The 20,103-nt window shown below is 36.1% G+C and overlaps 2 protein-coding genes across 12 annotated transcripts in view; one reads left to right on the forward strand and one right to left on the reverse strand.

Annotated features, from left to right (window-relative positions):
- Positions 1-20,103, forward strand: part of RMDN1 (regulator of microtubule dynamics 1) — a 29,851-nt gene that overhangs the window by 4,150 nt on the left and 5,598 nt on the right. For 2 of the 3 annotated variants that reach the window (XR_009419771.1, XM_059486135.1), the window contains exons 4-10: positions 591-750; positions 2,072-2,161; positions 2,795-2,850; positions 4,915-5,002; positions 6,556-6,586; positions 7,776-7,909; positions 9,922-9,981. Coding sequence is in view for 2 of the 3 variants with exons in the window: in XM_059486135.1 (XP_059342118.1) it covers positions 591-750; positions 2,072-2,161; positions 2,795-2,850; positions 4,915-5,002; positions 6,556-6,586; positions 7,776-7,909; positions 9,922-9,960 (598 nt within the window). In the remaining variant the exon portion in view is untranslated. Of the gene's footprint in view, positions 1-590; positions 751-2,071; positions 2,162-2,794; positions 2,851-4,914; positions 5,003-6,555; positions 6,587-7,775; positions 7,910-9,921; positions 10,123-20,103 lie in introns of those variants that run through there. The other variant, XM_059486134.1, reaches the window with a different exon arrangement.
- The window catches only part of WWP1 (WW domain containing E3 ubiquitin protein ligase 1), a 58,907-nt gene continuing 50,556 nt past the window's right edge, over positions 11,753-20,103 (reverse strand). For all 9 annotated transcript variants that reach the window (XM_059486087.1, XM_059486077.1, XM_059486045.1 and 6 more), the window contains 7 exons: positions 19,498-19,631; positions 19,259-19,399; positions 18,213-18,333; positions 16,952-17,056; positions 15,501-15,597; positions 15,126-15,198; positions 11,753-13,917 (listed from right to left, as the gene is read on the reverse strand). In XM_059486087.1, coding sequence (XP_059342070.1) covers positions 13,818-13,917; positions 15,126-15,198; positions 15,501-15,597; positions 16,952-17,056; positions 18,213-18,333; positions 19,259-19,399; positions 19,498-19,631 — 771 coding nt within the window. In that variant the 3' untranslated portion in view covers positions 11,753-13,817. The remainder of the gene's footprint in view (positions 13,918-15,125; positions 15,199-15,500; positions 15,598-16,951; positions 17,057-18,212; positions 18,334-19,258; positions 19,400-19,497; positions 19,632-20,103) is intronic.

Below are 20,103 nucleotides of genomic sequence, written 5' to 3' on the forward strand. Positions count from 1 at the left end.
AAATGAAATTTAAGATCCATAAGCTTGGACTGTAACCTACAATACACCATTTGGTAAATGATATAAATAAATATATATTTATATATATTTAGGTACAGGTTTATGTGCTGGTGGTACAGCTAATCTGTGGTTTTTCCACTGTTTTTCTAGGAAGAAATTAATAATTTGAATACAATTAGAAGGAAAATAAAACACATAATAATTTAAGTATTCCAAGTAGACATCAATACAAATCAGCAGAGTGCTGGAATAAATACCATCTAGCTAAGAAGAGAGTAGCCCTCTTTTTCCTTCTGGTGTTTTGAGTGGTACCATTGGGGTTTCTTAAATGTCTTTTTTTTGGAGAAAACAAAAACCTTTCCTGCAGATGTGTTTGCTTTGCAGACCAGAATGGCAGCCAAAGGTACTGTCAGACAATCTGTAATAGTGGGCTTTCATTTGCTGTTTGTTACCTTGGAGTTGTCCATAGCATAGCATGACAGATGATTCACTGTTGTCCTATCACCCACTTGAGATACACTTTAAAATATTCCTTTTTTGCTTTGTTTCTCTGGTTGCTTTAAAAATTCAGTGTTTCTGTTCCTAACCAGCGATGATGCAGAGTTGTTATGGCGGCTGGCACGGTCATCACGGGATCTGGCTCAGCTTGGTAGTACTTCTGCAGAGGAGAAGAAAAAACTGACATATGACTCCCTTGAGTATGCAAAAAAGGCACTGGAAAGAAACGAATCAAATTTTGCAGCGCACAAGGTGAGCCTTGCAAAATAACTGAATTCTTGTTGATTTCTGTTTACAGAAAATAGAACAAATGTCATTGTGCTGTTTGATGAAACTTTAGCATAATTTAGCTTTTCAGTTGAGAAGGAATGAGACTTCTAATTCTTCCTGAAGTTTTTGGAAGATCTGAGTTCAGACTTTCCCAGGTAAACTTCCTCTAGGGAAGCAGAAACTTTCAGTGCAGGACCATGGAAAGAAGTGACTGGTCAGGGTGATAACAGCTGATGAAATCAGCTCCTCCTATCCCAACCTCGCCTTAAAAATGTTGAAATATTGTATGTCACACATTCAGCATGCCTTTTCTGGGCTCTGTAGAGTTTCACTGGAAATATTTCAGGCCCTGGCTACATTCTGCCCCTTTTTTTTTTGGGGGGGGGGGGGGTTGTGTGTGCTGCTTTTCTCACAGGCAAAGAGGTAGCAAAATGTAGTAACTTGCCTTGGTATCTTGGATCAGGAGAGGACATTAATTCCCTTTACACATGCAGACTGCAGACCAGCAGCTTGCTCTGATGTTGATGAAGCTGTTCACAACAAATACTTACTGCTTTGCTGAAGCTTGCCAGAACCTGGGCTAGCTCTGTACACTCCAGTAGCCACAACAGGAGTGGGGAACAGCTGGGGACTGGGATTTGCCCACAGCTGAACCTAAAGAGCTGCAAACTCTACAGTGCACACTGCTACAGCCACAGCAGAGACCAGGTGAAGAAGGAAGGAGGAGACTCTTTGTCTTGAGGTTCCACTGGGAAAGTTTATTCCAGGTGGAGGAAGCACGACGAAAAGAGCGCCTTGTCCTCATATGGAAGGGGTTTTGTTCAGGGGGTGGATACGAACAGTTAACCAATAGGGAATCCTCAGGGGAGGAGTGAGGGGATTGCATCGACACTGTGGGACCAGTCAGGACAGGGGGAGGCGAGGGAAAGGTCACATGGGCCAATGGATGAGGGGATTTCTAAGTGGGGTTTCAATCAGGGATGGGCCCAGGGGTCATTGGCAGGGAACTTTCAGGAGAAGGGGCAGGGTTACCTTGACAGGCACGGAGGAGACTGGAACAAAGGGAGGGGAGTTCTTGCGGGACAGCTTTAAGGGAGGGTACAACTTAGGGAAAAACCAACTTGGGGAAAATGTGGGAGTGTAACAAAATGAACCATTCAGCAGTAACTTAATGAAATAAGCATGAACTGCAGCACTGCTGGTGGTTGTTTGTGGCAGTGGCAGCTGTTCTGCTTGGAAGTTTTTTAAAGGGTACTGTTAATATAGTGCTGTATTAAATGTTTTTTTCTTATTTGAATTACAGTGGTATGGAATTTGCCTCAGTGATGTTGGGGACTATGAAGGAATCAAGACTAAAATTGGAAATGCAATTATCATCAAAGAGCATTTCCAGGTAATGCAGTTTTTTGCATATGACAAGATTAATGTGTATGTATATTGTGTGACAGCTGGTAACTGATTTTTTGGTGAAGTATTGAAAGCATACTTCTCTTCAGACTTCCTAGTAGCACTTTGGTTTTTGGGTTACTGTGACATATGCTCCAGAAATGCCCCAGAAACATGGAGTACAAATTCTGTCCTGCAGTTAACTAAGTCACTTTAGAAGGGAGTCTTGAAATAGCTAAAGTGCTTTAGACACCTCTTAGGACTAGATCAGTTGTAACTGTGATATTGAGAAATGGCAGTGTGGCTGTCCTTTTAACTGTGGATTATGTAACAATAAAGGACAAATACTGGAGAAGGTGAAGAACTACTAATTTTATATCACCAGAGGTTATATAAAAATCTAGACATGCCAAGTCTCAAATGCAGTGAGATGTGCTAGACATCTGTCAGTGTCATCAGACTTTTGGAGGTGAGCTGATTAAGTTGTGCACTGAGTAAGTGGTGTGTTGCCTTGAAATTCTACATACTACAGTCTGGTTTAATTAACAGTATGCTAACAAGCCTATTTTTAAATATATTTTAATCCATGTGTCAGAATGACTTCTTTACATATTGTGTTGGTTTTTTCTTCCCACACCAGAGAGCCATTGAACTGAATCCAAAAGATGCTACAACAATTCATCTTATAGGGATTTGGTAAGATGTATTTTTGAACTAAAATTAGCACATGGCACAGAAAAATGCAAGAGTATAAAATATCTTGCATTAATTGCAGAACTGCTTGGAATAATATAGAATGTACTTGTAATTGATGCAAGCATGAAAACATATTGAACAGATATAGGAAGTCATGCCTTGAAAAAGTCTAGCAATTCTTATGCAGTTGTAAAAGATGAAAAATAATTGTTCATTTAATTTATTTGTATGGAACTGCTAAAAAGTCCTTTTGCAGATGTTAAGTTTGCTTCATGGAATCCACAGTGGGCATCAGTGATAGCAAGTAGTTGCTCATTTTTTTCGGGATTATGAATGGGATCAAAACTCAGCACTGACTTTACATTGAATTTCAGTGATGGCTGCAACTTAATACAGTCCCTGAAAAGCTATTAAAAATGAGATGTATTCTGAAAATATTTTTTTTTTTTTACTATCTGTCAGGATACAGTATTTTAAAAGTTATATTAAATAAAGGGAGCTTATAAATGCATATATATTAACCAAAAATCATTGAAATTGAATTTACTTCTCAATGAAAATGATACTAAGAGTTACTGTTACATAGCAGGTAAATGGACTAGAAATAGAACTTTCCATACTAACCCAGGGTGTTCTGTGCAAGTGGTGTGATGGAAAGCAATATCCTGTACATGTTAGTGAGAGACTCTAGACAGCACCTTTGCTTATTTGTCTGAAAAAGACCAAAGATGTCACATTGATTTATCAGAGATCTCTATTGCAAGATTGAGAGATTAAAAATAAAGAAAGGTAATGTATTTTTAGCCTAAAAGAATACTAAAACCCACAGTCAATTTTTCCATGGTTTTTTTTTTGATCCTAAGTATCAAAGAAAATTATAATGATAAATGCTCCAGAGTTTTTTACTAGTTCAGAACCTTTGGAATCCACCATTCATTCCCACATGATTTCCATTGCAATAGTCCAGATTTTTAAGCAGAAGTACATGCTACCAACTGACTAAGCCTCAAAGTACGTTTTGAGATAGGAAGCTTGTTCTGGAGAGTACTTCAGACATTGTTCCCAAGGAAAACTAGAAAATATTATCAGAAATGTTAGATTAATGCTGCTTTTGGCTCTAAAATATTCCCATGTTGTATATTTAAATCTACTCCTTACTGAATTCCAGAGCCATCTTGATTTGAAACTGGCATTTAGTATCAGCCAGTTCTTGAGTATTTCCCCTCTTCTCTTTCTAATCTGTTCAGGACTAAATCTGTTTCTGGTAAGGCACATCTAATGACAGAATTTCAACTCCAGCAGTGTATTCCATGTCTTGCCTGCCTCTCCTCCAAACATTTACAGTTACTAATCTTTCACCTCCTCTAGAATGCTCTATTTTACACAGTTAATAGCAATTGTAATCTCATTGTGGGAGGCTGCCAAAGTGAATATCATTGTTTAGTGTTTGCACTCAGAATGTTCAGTGCACTTGAAATGCTTCAATAGAAATGTTTAATCCTTCCAGCACCAATAAGATAGGTGACTGATTGATTACCTGTGTTATTTAGTAGATAGAAAACCAGCAAAGCATGGCTTAGCCTAGAGCACAGTGGTTTGATTCTTGAATTTATTTTCATTCTTATAGATCAGAGTCTCAGGAATGTACTGCAGATCTACTTTATATTAATAATTGAGAAAATCAAAGTAGTGTTGAGGTAAGGCAATGACATTATTCAGTTGTGTTGCTTTTGCAAATACATTAGAACAAAATATAAATAAATCATGAAAATCATTTAAGCTCAAAATCTGTTTCATTCTTAGAAATTGTTCCAGTTTTAGCTAATGTAGTTAGTTCCCAGTAAAAGACACACCAAAACTTCTTTAGTAGTACCTTCAGGCATCTTGTATTTTTGTTTATAGGTGTAAGAACATGCTTATAGAACTTGCAGTGTGTCTGCAGTTTTGACTCTTGGCACCAACAATTAGGACATCCAGTTTTTATGTCCAACAACAATTCTGAGACTGTTGTTTGAAAACAAGTGAAATGTGAAGGGTAGATATAAATGTTGCTTTTTCCTTCAGGTGTTACTCTTTTGCTGAGATGCCATGGTACCAAAGAAAAATAGCTGCAACACTGTTTGCCACACCACCAACTTCCACATTTCAAGAGGTAGAGTATGAAAATATTTCACAGATGGTTATTCCCCCCACAAAGCTGATGTTACACTTTGTACTTATTTTTCTGACAAAAACTGACCTCAGATTATGCAATAGGCATGGAGTTGTGAGTTTACAACTGTCAATAATAAAATGAGAACATGAGAGTGAGACGTATCTAAAAATATAAAAACCTTTCATTTTCTTCAGCTGTAGCACATACAGAATAGTGTAAAATTTTTTGTTAGTTTTTGCATGAGAAAATAATAAACTATATGTAACTTAGTTTGTACTTACTGTTGTGCCCTGTTGGAGATAACTGCCTGTACTAGTCCAGTGCTGATGATTTTTATGGTGGTGTTATGCCATGCACCTATTTGCTAGTTAACAGAATTTGTACCCTTATATTAAATGCAAAAAGCAGCAGCTCACTTTGTTACTTAAGATGAACAAATACCCTTTAATTCTCTGGCCACATGTGGTGTGGACTTTTTTCACTTGAAAGTACTTTTGTTCCTCTTTTCCATGAACATTCCTGCTGTCATATACCCTACAACATACTAACAAGATGTTAATCCTTTAAAATAGTGCATCTAAACCAGTGTGCATCTTATTTAAACACCCATACATATATAGAAGCTTGACAATTAAATTGGTAATAGAAAAAAACTGGTGCAGCTGTTTTAATCTTTGTTTGTTTAGAGCAACCAATAACTCTTTTGTTCTCTTAAAGTGAGGGTGGGCAGGCTGCTTGCTGTTACACAAAAAACAAACTAAGAGCTATTTGAAAAAGAAATAAAACTCTTTAATGGAATGTCAAGCCTTTAAGTTTTCCTGAAAAACCACTCTCAGAAGAATACAAAGCGTCAGCCAGGATTTCAAATATTGCCAGAATAATGCCAGTCCCAGCATTCAGTTCTGTAGCACTTAAATTTGCTGAAGAAGTAAACTTGTACTGGTAAGATTTCTGCAGTTTCAGTACAAAAACTGTTTTGTAGCTATATCCATACTTTCAAGTTCTGTGAGAGCTTTTTCCCTCCCCCTGCTACCATTAGGAAAAGGTAGGGATGGACTGAAATTTTGGATGGGAAACTTATGGAAAATGTGTAGATATCACAGATGTTTATCCTTATGCAAGAGAGGTTACTGACTGGTGCTCTGTGGGAGTCAGTTCTCTCTCCAGTATTTATTAATGACCCAAATCATAAGATATTTTCATCTATTAAATTTATACATGAGAAATAGATAGAGAAAACTGCAGATGTGCTGGATAGTACAAACAAAATCCAAAATTTATCTTGACAAGTTGAATTGGAAAAACACAATCCAGTTTGATAGGAACAAATAGGAGGTACTATGCTTAGGGAAAAAGTAGTAGGGGGATAGTTGGGTAAGTACTAGTTCTTTTGAGATGATGTCAAATCTAATTGGACATCAGTAGCATGCTGAATTAATAAAAATAATATCATGGACAGGAACTCCTTCAGGTATGTGCATAAGACTTTAGTTTGACTATTGTGTTGAGTTTATTCTCCACTTTAAAGAATACAACTTTCTGTTTTACAGGCTCTTCGTTACTTCCACATGGCAGAAGAAGGTAAGACCTGTGGCTCATTTTGACTGAAAAATATCTTTTAGGATTGATGACTTCCAGCAAACCTCTAGCTGTCAGTATTACCTTAGTAACTGTAGTCACCAAACCCAAAACAGTATAATATGATCAGCTGATAAATGTGGTGTGCCCCTCAGCACACTGAGCTCTTACATTGCAATATTTTATCAGTATGTTACACATCTAGCATAAATACCAAAGTGAAATTCATACCTTCCTGAGAATAAAGTACTCTTCCCTAAGGAATTCAACAGGAGTACAGGGAGGCAGCAGAAATCAAAAAAGGGAATTCTGTGTTACTTTTTCAGAATTTTCTTAGAGTTCAAAAATCCTCTGTATTCTAAATAGAAAACAGAAAAAGCAGACTTTTTATTATTTCAGAAGGTATTATGCCAATCTGACAGTTAAACTGTGCACATGATTTAAAATAAAATATGAACGTGTTATTTCTCCAAGAGTGAAGCCATAAGCAAAACTCACTAGCTGAAAGATAAAGGAAGACAAGGGAGGACAGTGTTCTATGAAAGATTTGTACATAGTTAAGTTATTGAAGATTAGAGGAAAGGCTCATAGTGTGTCTTCCCGAGTGTCAGGTAATGCAGCTGTGAACTGGAACAGTGAACTTCATCTCAAAATTTGCCTCCAAAACACCTCCATATGTTTTGAAACCTGATCTTAAATCCAGCAGTAGAGAAAGCCTGTGCTGTAAATATGAACAGCAGGCAAGATTAGTCTTTAATAGGGAATGATGCTTTATAAAAGCAAGGTTAAAATCTCTCCTTAAAAAATGTTTCTTCTGCACAGCAAAAATTAAGCTGGTGTCTGTATGTGCTAGCAAATGTGCCCCATTTTCCCTTGCCTATACCTGCTAAGCTGGTGGCATTGCCTGTTGTACCTCCTAAGTCCAGAAAAGCCCAAAACCTGCACAGCAAAGCTGTTGTGCTTTAAGCTCACTGCTTTGCTCTTTCTGAGGAATCTAGTGTCATTTAGTATATTAACTAGCAAGCTGCTAATTAATAGAATTGTTTATGAGAAGAAAAAAAAAAATCTAACAAGTGAAAGTTTTACATTTACTTCTTTCTTATCCAAAGCCAAACCATGTTTTCTAAAACAAGTATCAAAGTATAATATGCTGCTAATTCTCATCTGAAGCTTTTCTTCTGTCTCTATGCAGCTGATCCAAATTTCTACAGCAAAAATTTGCTCTTTTTGGGGAAAACATACTTGAAGTTAAACAATAAGAAGATGGCTCTTCTGTGGTTAAGCAAAGCAAAGGAGTATCCTGCACAGACAGAGGAGGACAAACAGGTGGGAGGTTAAGAACTGTGATCACACAATCATATATTGTATCCGATATGTATGACATCATGGCAGTGGAATGTCTTATAAAAGTAACTCAGGGCAACTTCTAGTTCAGCACCTTTAACTCAGAATCACATCAGCACTAAAAAGAATTCTAGTATGTTATTAGCCACCTCTGGAAACTGTGGTTGGAAATACTCTGTTTTATTCATAGCAGAGAACTGTTACCCTTTCTTCTTCATGGTAGTTCCATAGTGCCAACAACAACCCAGCCTTAGCTGTGTTACTGAAGGTCACACAGGCACCTCACTAGCCTGTTTCTGTGTGAACACAGAATCACCTTTCATGTGCCTGAAATGGGTAAGGTAGGAATTACATTTTGGAATAGCTCACAATCATGGGAACACAAGGAAGAAAAAACCCAGATGTAACAAAACTTTAACATTTCCAGGCCCCTAGGGAGAGATTCAGATGATTTGAGTAAGACAAATGAAGGTAATGTGTCTTTGACAGCAGATCTCCAGTGCTAGATGTCATGAGTCACTTAATTAACCTTTGAAACTCTGCAGAAGGATTTTGGTTGGGAGGGTAGGCATCTGCTTCCTACCTAAACATTCAAAGAACTTCCAAGAGAGGTAATCCATTGGACTTGTTCATACCTGATAATGCATTTAGTATAAACCAATGCAATTGCAGTTACCTTTCAGAAACAATCCTGTTAGCATCACAACTAACAAAGCCTCAATTTGCATTTGACTTTTTTATGGTTGATTGACCTCTATTTCATTTAGCATTAAAGCTGCAGTTGAGATGCAGCACTGTGAATGTCCAACATAAGAAATACTTTGGTAGGATTTTGCATTTCACACCTCAGAAAAAAACACTACTGAGACAGTGTTTCGGAATCCCTCTGTACACTTGCTAGTAAGCCTGAAACTGTTTCTTCCAAAACTGAGTTCCTTTACTAACATCTTTCAGTGGAAAAACAAGTCTTGCATTCCTCTAGTGCCTTGCACAATGTTTAGGAATTTAATAGCCTAAAGGAGTAGTGGTCTCAGCTGTGTAAGGAATTGGTCAGTTCTTCTGACTAGTAGCCAGAGGCACACATGAAACCAGTGATCCCAAATACTTGTTTTTCTTTAGGAACCATTCAAAAAGTATAGTCAGGAGTGAATTTTGTGCAGTGGCCAAGTTGTTAAACCACGGATCTGCTTCAGCTACTTGTGGCCTCCTGGTACTGACATCTATTTCTTAATCTCTTAGAGGGGTGCAGAGCTGCTGAACTGAGAAAGGCAGCATTCCCTCCATTCTCTGGGTGTTAAATGCAAAATTCATTGGGAACTAGATTTGGTAGTCCACTATGAAGGGAACTGGCCTGTGCAAAGACATTTGAATCTTGTTTCAGCATAACTAGGTTTTCTGAACATTTATTACCCCAGATACTCAGAGGTTTTCTGGCTTACACTGTCTGCATGGCTTGCTATGTCATTACCATTGTTGGGATGGAGGTTTTTTGTGGTTTAAAAAGGGAGGAGAGGGTGTTGAGATTTTTTTGCTGTTCAGTTTGTTGTTGGGGAGTGTTTTAATATGAATGTTAGAGACCATATTAAAATTTTACTAGGTTTTAGCTGGAAACCTTAGGCAAACAGAGCCTCAGAAATGGTCTCACTTCTAAGTTGCTGTCTAAAGTGTTGAAATCCCTAGGCTGGTTTGGCATGGTCAGAGGTAGGACAGTTTCCTGCATGCTCCTATTGGACTGCAGCAAATCAAGAACTAGTGTCTGTATTCAACACAAATAAACTTCATTTATGTAGTAAGTGAATGACACTGAAGACACTGGCTTAAGTGATTTATTCTGATTCATATTTCAAGTATTGAGCATCTTAAACTACGGAAGAAAAATGACTTGTCCTAGGACTGTCACAGCTGCAGGGAAACATTTGGGTACTTTTGGGGGAAGTTTTGCTAGAAGAGACTGTAACTATCTGGGACTGTTATGTTACATTTATTTCTTTCAGGTGCAGAAAGAAGCTTTGGAGCTGCTTAATTCTATATAAGAAGAAACAAGATAATGGGAAGTAAGTGCCTCAGGTTTCAGCAGCATAGGAAAAAGGCCCCAAATACTACTTTAGTTTACTGAAGCTGTCACTAAAAGTACAGCTCAGACCTTCTGTCTCCCTCTCATTTCTATTAAAATCTGAACTGAAAGATCTGTTTCATTATGTGATCCTGTGTGTTCATTTACATGGGAATGAAGGGGTCTTCATTCACAAGCAGGGTCAATAGTTAGACAGAAAAGGCTGGGAGAGTGATAGCCTGGCGTTTAAATTAAGTTTTTTACACTTCTAAACTACAAGTTATTTATGAGGAATAATAAGAAATGTGACTAGCATAAGTTTAAAGAAAGGAGGGACAGGGTGATGACATAATTATAATCTTGCAGTTTTTTTCTACAGTGTTTTCTTGTGAGGTTCAATGGCCTTCAAGAGTAATAGATACTCCTACAGATTTATTATTAAGGCTGCACTATCTTAATTCCAATGCTCTTAAATGCTAGTGTTTGACTTTGCAGAAAGTGTTGTGGTTTAAAATAAAAAATGAAGGAAAAAAGAACAAGTAGGGAACATCTAAGAAAATCCCTTTATGGGTGATACCAGCACGTGCAGTGAAAAGCTTTGTGATGATTTAGTGGCTGTAAATGTCTGCTGAGCACACACACTTCACCCTAGACTGTAACAACAGGAGCAATACACTCCCAGTACATTAGACAGTAACTACTGTGGAACGATATGGACTTCTGTTTGTAGACATAAAACTTTCTTCTTGGTCCTTCTACTGTGTTGGCAGGAATTTTCACCAGAAATAGGAAGTAATCTAAATTAGGTGTCCAGCCAAACAATATATTCCAATTACCCAAGAGAAAAAGTGGACCAAAGAATGAAGAAATACCAAACATGTGGTATTCTCAATAGAACAGCCTAAAAATAAAATTACTAGAAAATACCTAGTATTTACTATACTAGGAAAGGGTATTGTAATTCTAGGAGTAAGATGAAGAACAGCATAAATTGCTTAGACTAACAAACCAAGCTAAGTCAGTAGTAAAATTTCATGATTGAGAGAGAATCTGGGACCTGATGCCACAAAACTACAGTTAAAACAGGGTTTTCCCAACTACCATAAAGTAACTATTATTTTTCTATTAGTAGAGCATCATAATGAAGTCCTCTATGTTACAGTGTCTCAGGGTGGGTGATAAAGTGTTTGAGAGAGAATTTTCTGCATTCATATTCTACCAAAACATCTGCATAGATGCTTCCAGTAGCTTTGTGGCAGAGGCATCTTTATTTAGGTGCCTTTTCTACTGCTGCACAAAGGAAGAATATCCAAAGTAACAGCTGTGAAGTGTGTAGTGAAAAGCAGCTCAGTTGCAGAAAGAAAGGAAACAACAAAACCCATAAACTACACAACAGCTCCTTCAAGTCGTATTACTTCCCTGGTCTGATCTCCAACCATTGCTGCCTTCCCTCTTTTTGCTGTCTTACTCACTCTCCCCAAGTAGAGGTGAAATATGGGGAATTCAAGTGGGAAAAGAAAAAAATACAACACAGTCTATCTGAAATTCCCAGAAAATGCCAGTATTGTACACACATGCACACAGGTATATTATTTTGCTTTCTTTTTCTCCAGTCATTCTTTCAGTCAGGCCCTTGACACCAATTCACAGGTCATACACAGGGACAGAAAGCTACTGGATGTGGTTTTTTCATGATTACTAATCCTTACCCCCAGGAAAAACCACTGCAGGTATGAGACAGCTGAAGTTACCAAAACAATAAAACAACTACATTCTTGTGGTGTGCTGTCTTTTTTATTTCGTTCAGTTACTCACAGATTCACAAAATTCAGCAGTTGGTAGTGGGTCACCAAGTCATTCATTAGTGCAAATTCATTAACTGTGACATTTAGCCCTCCTTGTCTTTTAGGCAAGTGACACACACACTCTGGTGCCTGGCCTTTGACCTTCTTGGTTTGTTTTCTTAAACTTCCTTCATTCTGACCAGCATAAGTGATAATTTACATGGATTTGCACTTCAAATGAATTTAGTGCTATATAAAAATGGTTTTGCAAAAGATATTTGGTGGTGTATGAAAAACCCTCAAAGTGGTGGAAATTTCTGAAGCTCTTACAGAAAAGTTAATGTAAGAGAGCAGTCTGTTTGGGCCCGCTGCACCACTGCTGTGACCAGAGCTCTGTACAGCTACAGCTCCAGGGTAAGCTGTGCATATTGAATACAAAGCCTTGAGACCATCCAGTATGTAGAAAAATAAACTTTTGGCAGAATTCAGCTGCTGCATTGGAAAGTTACATGAACAGATATAGCTGGTTTTTTCTGCATGTACACTTTTAACAGTGCAATATGATATGTTAACACAAGTGTGTTGAATCATATTCTAAAATCATGTGTGTACAAAATTCTGTGTAATTTAAATGTAATGGAATTTACAGGTAATATTTAAAGCATATTACAAATGGTGATTTAAAACACATTTTTACTCTATAATAAGGAAGCACAGTTTGCTAAAAGTAGCATTTAATATAATTCACATGAATAAGGTGTTAAATTTTAGTATTTTTTTAAACATGTCTTTGCAGTTCAGCAAATATATGCCAACAAAATGCCAATAAAACTAATTTTAAAATGTTTTTATATTATTGTGCACTTAGGACAAACTTGATCTACATAAAAGGATGACAGGTTTTAGATGTACTTTATTCAAATACATCTAAATTTCAGTTAAGAATTTTAGAGAAATGAGAGTATTTAATACTAAATAATATTTTTATCTGTGCAAAGCTTAAGTAACTTTCATTTTATTTGAGTTTACTAAATCCAGTATCTGAAACTGAACAAGAACACCGAAGCAGCAAAATTCACATTTCCTTTTGTATACCCTTATAGCTCAGTTTACATTAACATAACTCTACAAAGTTATAAAAAGGACATCACAGATTGAAAAGGGAAACCAAACAAAACAAAACCAAATTTAAAAAAAGCAAGCCTGCAAGACACCAGACCAAGAAGAGAATGGGTAGTATTTTCTCTTTTATTATTTTTTCTTTGAAGATTACCTAACATCCTCGTGGTAATAACCCAAGGTACTATGTAAACAAATTTCAATGCTGCTCAAATGAATTAAAATACTCTGTTCAGCTCCTGCAGTCAGAACAGTGGCACCAATTCCTTTCAACATTAAATCACATTCATCTCATTGTACATTACTCTTGTGCAAGTAGTAAAGGCTTTATTCATGACCTTGGCTACATCAGTAGAGAGGGATATATCAGCTATTTATGTATTTAAAAAATTAAACTGACAGAAGAACAGATTCTGTCATCTCAAATACCAGCAGCATCTTTCTACATATTTAGGATACATTTGGCCTAAGCCTTTAACACCTTTTAGAACAGCCATGCAGTAAAACAAACTTGGAGATGTTTCTTTAAAGAACACTGAGCAGTTTAAACATTTTTCTGAATGATAAAGCCAAGATAAAGCAAATCCAGGCCCTTTTAAATGGCTGCAACTTTTCATACACTTAAAGCTCTATAAAACTAGAGCCTATTAGTATATATATTTATATTTTTATATATATATATTTTAAATAAGTCTCTTGTCTGCTTTCAAAATTTATGGAGGGGTTTTTCTGGTCTTTTGAAAGGGCAATAAATAAAAGTAGAAAAGGCTGAACTGTTTTGCATATATTTGTGGAAGAACAGAGAACAATTAAACTTTTAGAGTTCCAGAAAGATCACTGTACAGAACAAAAAGCTTATATACAATAAGGTGTGCAATTTTAGTTGGCTGGGCCTTTTATTATTCAAGATATCCTTTTTGACTAGAAGTCACTTCTACTCTTGTCCAAATCCCTCTGTTTCTTCAATGGCAAAGAGCAACTTCTCTTTTAGTTGTTCATAGCTTTTATATGGTGGCAAATCCAAACGATTAAAACTGAGCAGGAAAAAAACAGAATTTTGTTAAGTTTACTTAAATCCCATGCAGAACTCTACAGAACTCAATTGTTATAGTGGAAGTTATAAATGTTCTATCTAATAATTAGAAAAAAAGAAATAACAATCAGCACAAACTCATTGCCTTGGCATTTCTACAAGAAAGAAAAACAGTCAAAGTTTCAGAGCAATATTTTAAGAAACAAAAGACTATTACCAGATGAAAAACCAGAATGGTGAAAGACTGTCCAAGATACAGGAAAATACAATACTTCCAAAAATATAATATAAAAACATGACACTTGCAATAATAATTGATTATAATAGTAATACATAGAAAAGGAAATTTTCAGCATGAAGTTTAATCCTAGTTTGATGCATCTCCAAATTTCAACAACAGCATGAAAAAGCTGAACTTTTCTCCTTCCTACACATGCTTGGATATAGGTGGGTGTTTTTTCCCTGTAAACTTTGCCCTAAAAGACTCCTGCCAAAACATTTCATTCCATGTCTTCCTCAAAATTATCCTAGACAAGATATGTTTAACTCTTGCAAACATCACTCAAAATCCAATGGAGAAAATGTAAAATGAAGGATACCCTTAAGTAGTTTAAAAATATAATGAATATTATTGTCACAGGTTGCCAACGGAAACTGTGTCCATTTTGCACAGTCTATATAAAAAACTGGTTTGTGTACCTGATGCACCAGTTCAGTATGTACAGGAATGCCAAGCCAATAATGGCCCATCTGAAGCCTGGTGGGAAAAAGTATCAGCATTCTTGGCTAAGCATCCTTTTGAAGGTTTCCTGTCATTTCTTTCATGCTACTTCTTCTTGTGACTATACATTTTATCTTCTATAATGTTACTTCATAATAACTCTACCTAACAACTATGTGCCTACTACTAACATGACTTGTTTAGTTATTTAATATTCTCTAAAAGAATTAGGAAAGCACCTTTCAGTTCTACACAAGGATTTCTCATATTTTTGATAGATCTGACACTGACCAACTGTTGAGCACAGTTGCAAAATTGTAGAAGAGGGCAACTGGGAAATTTTCAATACTGGTATGTCAGGGCAATCAAATGAAACTGAAGATGGAGATAGAGAATTGATCCAAATTACATTTCATTTGATTTGGCCAATGCAAGCCTGGGAGAGATAAACTAGTAAAGGTACAGAAAGTTATCACATAACAACTCACCAAGTGTGACTTCTTGGTAACCAGGTTTCCTTACCAACTTTTTCAATGCAGAATTTCTGAGGACCATTACTTCCTAAAAAATAAGATTTTGAAAAGTGTAATCTGTTCCTTTTAAGTACCATACAGGATATATATGTGAACACTACACAACTCAGGCACAGCAGAGTTCATTAATTACATGGACATGCTTCTCACAGAAACAAGCTAATTTCCAAATAGTTTATAAACATATTCAAGGGATTTATGATATAAAAAGCCCTTCTAGATCCAAGGTGATGAACACATGAAGTTCCTCTTATCTGTACACTTGCAACATGGTTCATTTGCAGATGAAACAGTGACAATATAAAACAGTTCTGGTCACCTTTTACTTACCCATAAGTTCAGCAAATCCACCCAGTGGTAATCTGCAAGTGCCAGTGACAAACTGCAGAAGTCGCATGCGAACCTCGTTGTCTGTTTCTTTTACAAACTAGGCATAGAAATTCAAATTAATTAATAAAAAGCTTTAACACAGCTGGACAAAACCAAAAACCTCATGAGATGGTTGAAAAAGTATAATTCCATTTAAAAAACCACCACCTTGTTTAGCACCTACTTGCATTTCCTTACTTTAGCAAAATGGGGTGGAGAGAAAAGAACAGTGATTTCAGATTATATGCACTGTAAGCCACTACAATGTGAAGGCTGGGAACAGCAAATAAGAAGAATCCTTACCTATTATATTCTACACTAAAATATAAATCATGTCAATGTTTTGTATAAAGACTACTGTCATTGTTATTAAACACAGCACTGGTCTAGCCACAGAACGGGTATTTCAAGACTAAGAAAATCTTGCATATAAATGTTGGTACTTAAACTTCTGGTTTAGATTCTTTCAGTACCAAGCATCTTAAAAAGATTTATCATCAGATCTTATGATATAAATAAGATAGGAAATAACTGATTTGCACCACTTTCCCAGAGAAACTTAGTCAAAAGCATCTCTAAAATAGTGGTTTTTCAAAAGGCAGGAAGACCCTAGGTCTGACTTCTCTTTAGGAAAATTTGTAGAATAGTGCCAGAATAGTATTTGAGGGTTTTCCTTAGCCAATTCCATTAAAATGTGAGTGAAGATTAGCCAGTTAGTATGACAAATAATCATAAGTACTAAGTGACATTTTTAGATCACTGAATCAGAATGGTTTGGGTTGAAATGGACCTTATAGATCATCCAGTTTCAACCCCTCTCCCACAGCAGGCATACTTTCCCCTAGACCAGGTTGCTCAGAGCTCCATGCAGCCTGGCCTTGAGCACCTCCAGGGATGGGGCATCCACAGCTTTGCTGAAAAATCTATTTCAGTGCCTCACCACCTTCACAGCAAAGAACTTCCTCCTAATAACTAACCTAAAGCTACTATCTCTTTGAATCCACTTCCCCTTGTCCTGTCACTACATGTTCTAGTAAAAAGTCACTCTCCTCCTTTCTTGTAGGCTCCCTTCAGGTACTGGAAAATGAAATGTTCAAGTGTACGACATATAATAATATTTAGAAGGTAGATCACTAAGAATAAAATAAACCTCACTGAATAATCAGTAAGGACAAGATATAGAAGAAAATATTCATAAGCCAGCATCCAAATGTAATGTGTGAAACTGTCTGCCATTTCTCACCCTAAAGTATCCTCCCTAAAGACCAGTAATCCTCCCTTCCTTTTCTGAAAAGACAAAAGAAAGGAAGCTGTAAGGATCTTCATTTGGACAGCCCTCCACTACACATACCATTTGTGTTACAGATCAAAACAAAACCTACAGAAGTCAGAAATGTAAGTGATTAACATACCTGCCAGAACCATATGATCTGCTTGCTATTCCTCGTGTAATGACGATAAACAGTGTTCCTCTGCCAGTCTGCTAAATCTACTTCTTGCATACCACAGAGCATAACCTAGAAAAGACAACAATTTATTTACATTAAACACAAAAATTAAAGTGTATTTTCTATTTTGTATGAGACATGGTAACAAAAATGAAAGTTTCTGCTCTGAAAAAAGGACTGGTAATTTTTTAAATTTTATTACACAATTAGATTTTCCTTTATCCTAAGTTTACAGTTATCCAAAATTGTGTATGTGTATAAGTGGTCTGAAAGACTGAATAGCAGAGACTTGGTATCTTCCAACTAATATCTCAGTAATAAAAGCTACTACCTTTTTCATAAGAGAAATTTTTATATTAAGGAGTATGTTGGCCTTTCCATTAAATCTTCACCTCATATTCCAAAATTATGATGATTAATTTGCTGCTACTACTAATAAAGATAAAACATACTGAAAAGTATAAGTCTGAAAATTGTTCATTACAAGAAGCTATGAAAGCTGAAAGTTCTAAAGGCAAAGCTTTCAACAGTGAATAAGACTGAGCAAAGTCTTTTTTTTAGAAAAAAATCCTCCCTACTTAACTTAAGAAGGTTTCAGAAAACTGCTCATTAAATACAGGGAAAGTTGTCAAGTAACACAGAAATAAACGAGCACAGCACTACAGAGCCTTCTGTCCCTACTCCAGATGACAAACCCCAAGAGTAAACACAGGCCAGGCTGATTGTTAAGTAAACATGGAGCATGCAAGCAATCCCTGTTATCAGCCCTTGGGTCATATACTGAGGATCTGCAAAGTTCCATTTCATGCCTTGTTGGTTCCTCCAAGCTTTAAATATAAGAACCCTAGAACCTGTCTTAGACATTGTATTTGATCCTAAGCAATCACTATGAACTACAATCAACTTCTGTCATCTGTTACACAGTAATTCTACCCATCTACCACAGAGGGAAAAGTCTGTGACTCACAGGTCCATCAGTGATCTCATATACTTTCACAGAAACTTTCAAAAATACATTTTAATGCTGAACACAAAAACACTGATTCAAGAACATTGATTCAATTTTTATCATGATTTAATCCCACTGCTCTTAATAAATTCTCCATGTTCCAGAAGCTATCAAATGCAGCATGGGCAGACGAGAGATTCAACCTGACCTATCCATTTTATCTCTCCATACACATTACCTTTGCAAAAGCTAAAAATGCTGAATAAAAAACCTCACCTCCAGTTCTTTTTCATCAAAATAATGTAGCCATTGTAGAGGAACTACTTCATTAAAACCATCAAGAAAAGCTTTGGTTTGTTCTCTAACTCCCCGAGAAAATCGCCACTCTGCCATTAGCCTGGGATAGAACAAAACCAAACATGAATTAAACATCAATTAGCATTCAACATGAAGAAGTTCAAACACATAGGAGTGTGTATGTGTTCCCATCACGTAAGAATCCCTCAAGATTCACTTCTTACACTGTTCAATTCCATTAACTGTAAGTAACCTACTATACTATATTATCACAAATCTTCACATTTAGAAATGTAAAGTAGCAAGAGGTAACTTAAGATTACCATTCGAGTTAAAAATAAATATAATTATTATTATTAACCTTAATTTATCTATATACTATAGAAACTATTTCTATGAGAAACTGAAGACCGCTAATTTAAGTGGAAACTTTATATGCAGCACTGGACATACACTGTATCACAGAAAAGGGTCTGTGTGCATCTGCTTTTGAGATCACTGAATAGATCAGAAACAGAGGTTAAAAAAAGGGCAGTGATCAAATTAGGCAATAAGCAAAAAAGAGTAGTAAAAAGAGTTTAAAAAAAACAGTTGAAATCACAGCATGTTACACATTATTCTGAATTTCAGTTTCCACATTTGTAGCAAAGTTTTAAACTATTTTAGGATCGTCTGTCAAACAGACATCTTCCCTCTACCTGGATTTGTTACCTGAAGTTACTGAAAACAGGCTTGCTCATTTCAGTTTCACCTGTTCTCACTGTACATATAAGAGCATTCCAGGTTATCTCTCCACATGGTCTCCTTTTGTACCAAGCAGTTGTATATCAAGATAGCAACATGTACCAAGGTACTATTTCAATAACAGTCACAAGAATTACATAGTAACATGGGAAGAAAAACTAAAACAAAACAAAACCAACAGAAACCAACGTGTCACAAAAGACTAAGGCAACAGGAGAAACATGGAACATTTTTTTCAGCATCTACACCTTCCTACCTAATATAATCTTTGTTCTCCTTACCCAATATATTCTTCTTTGTTCTCCTCAGTTACCAAGATATTTGAACCTCCTGATTTCAGCTCATGTGAGGTTACTTTCCCTAAGAGCTCCATATCCACACAGAAGTACATTTCCAAGTTACACTCCTCAATGTTATTATCCCTGGATGAAAAGAAAAAAATATTGCAATTAACTCTACATAAACAAAAACAAATCCATAAAATATCAAACACACACACACAAGAAAATAAACTACAAACCTTATCCATATTAGGGAGTTGTAAAATTCAGTATCAATAGATTCCAGGTCTTTAATAGTAAGCTTTTTGCTCAGCATTCGTTTGTAGAAAGGCAGAGAAAAACCAGTGTCAATAAATTTCCCATGAAACAATGCCTGTTGAACAGAAAAATGTTAAGTTTTTATTGAACTACTGAATTAATAAAGTATTTCTGTACTTGAAGTATTTTTTTTCTTTCTCCTTTAAATAATGAAAAGCATCAAATAGCAGTAGCAGCTTTATAAAGCCATTATTTATAAAGAGCAAAACATTAAATTAAATGGTAAGCAAAAAAATTGGACAAAATTTATCCAAGTATATGTTATTACAATTTAGAAATTCTTTGATTAAAAATAAGACTTCTCATAAAAGGACTTCATCCCTTCTTCCCTTAGTTATGTGAATAGGCATGATTGTCAAGTGTTACTTTATCCTACTTGATCAGAATATTTGATCCTACTTGAGTATTACTGCCATTTTTTACTACATACATACATCCAACAACATCATCATTTACAGAATGCTACTGCAGCTTGTAAGAAAGAGCTTTGGGAACCACATTTTTATAGGTGAGTAACAGAACTGAGG

The sequence above is a fragment of the Ammospiza nelsoni genome, chromosome 1, assembly GCF_027579445.1.
Source record: "Ammospiza nelsoni isolate bAmmNel1 chromosome 1, bAmmNel1.pri, whole genome shotgun sequence".
NCBI classification, from domain to species: domain Eukaryota; kingdom Metazoa; phylum Chordata; class Aves; order Passeriformes; family Passerellidae; genus Ammospiza; species Ammospiza nelsoni.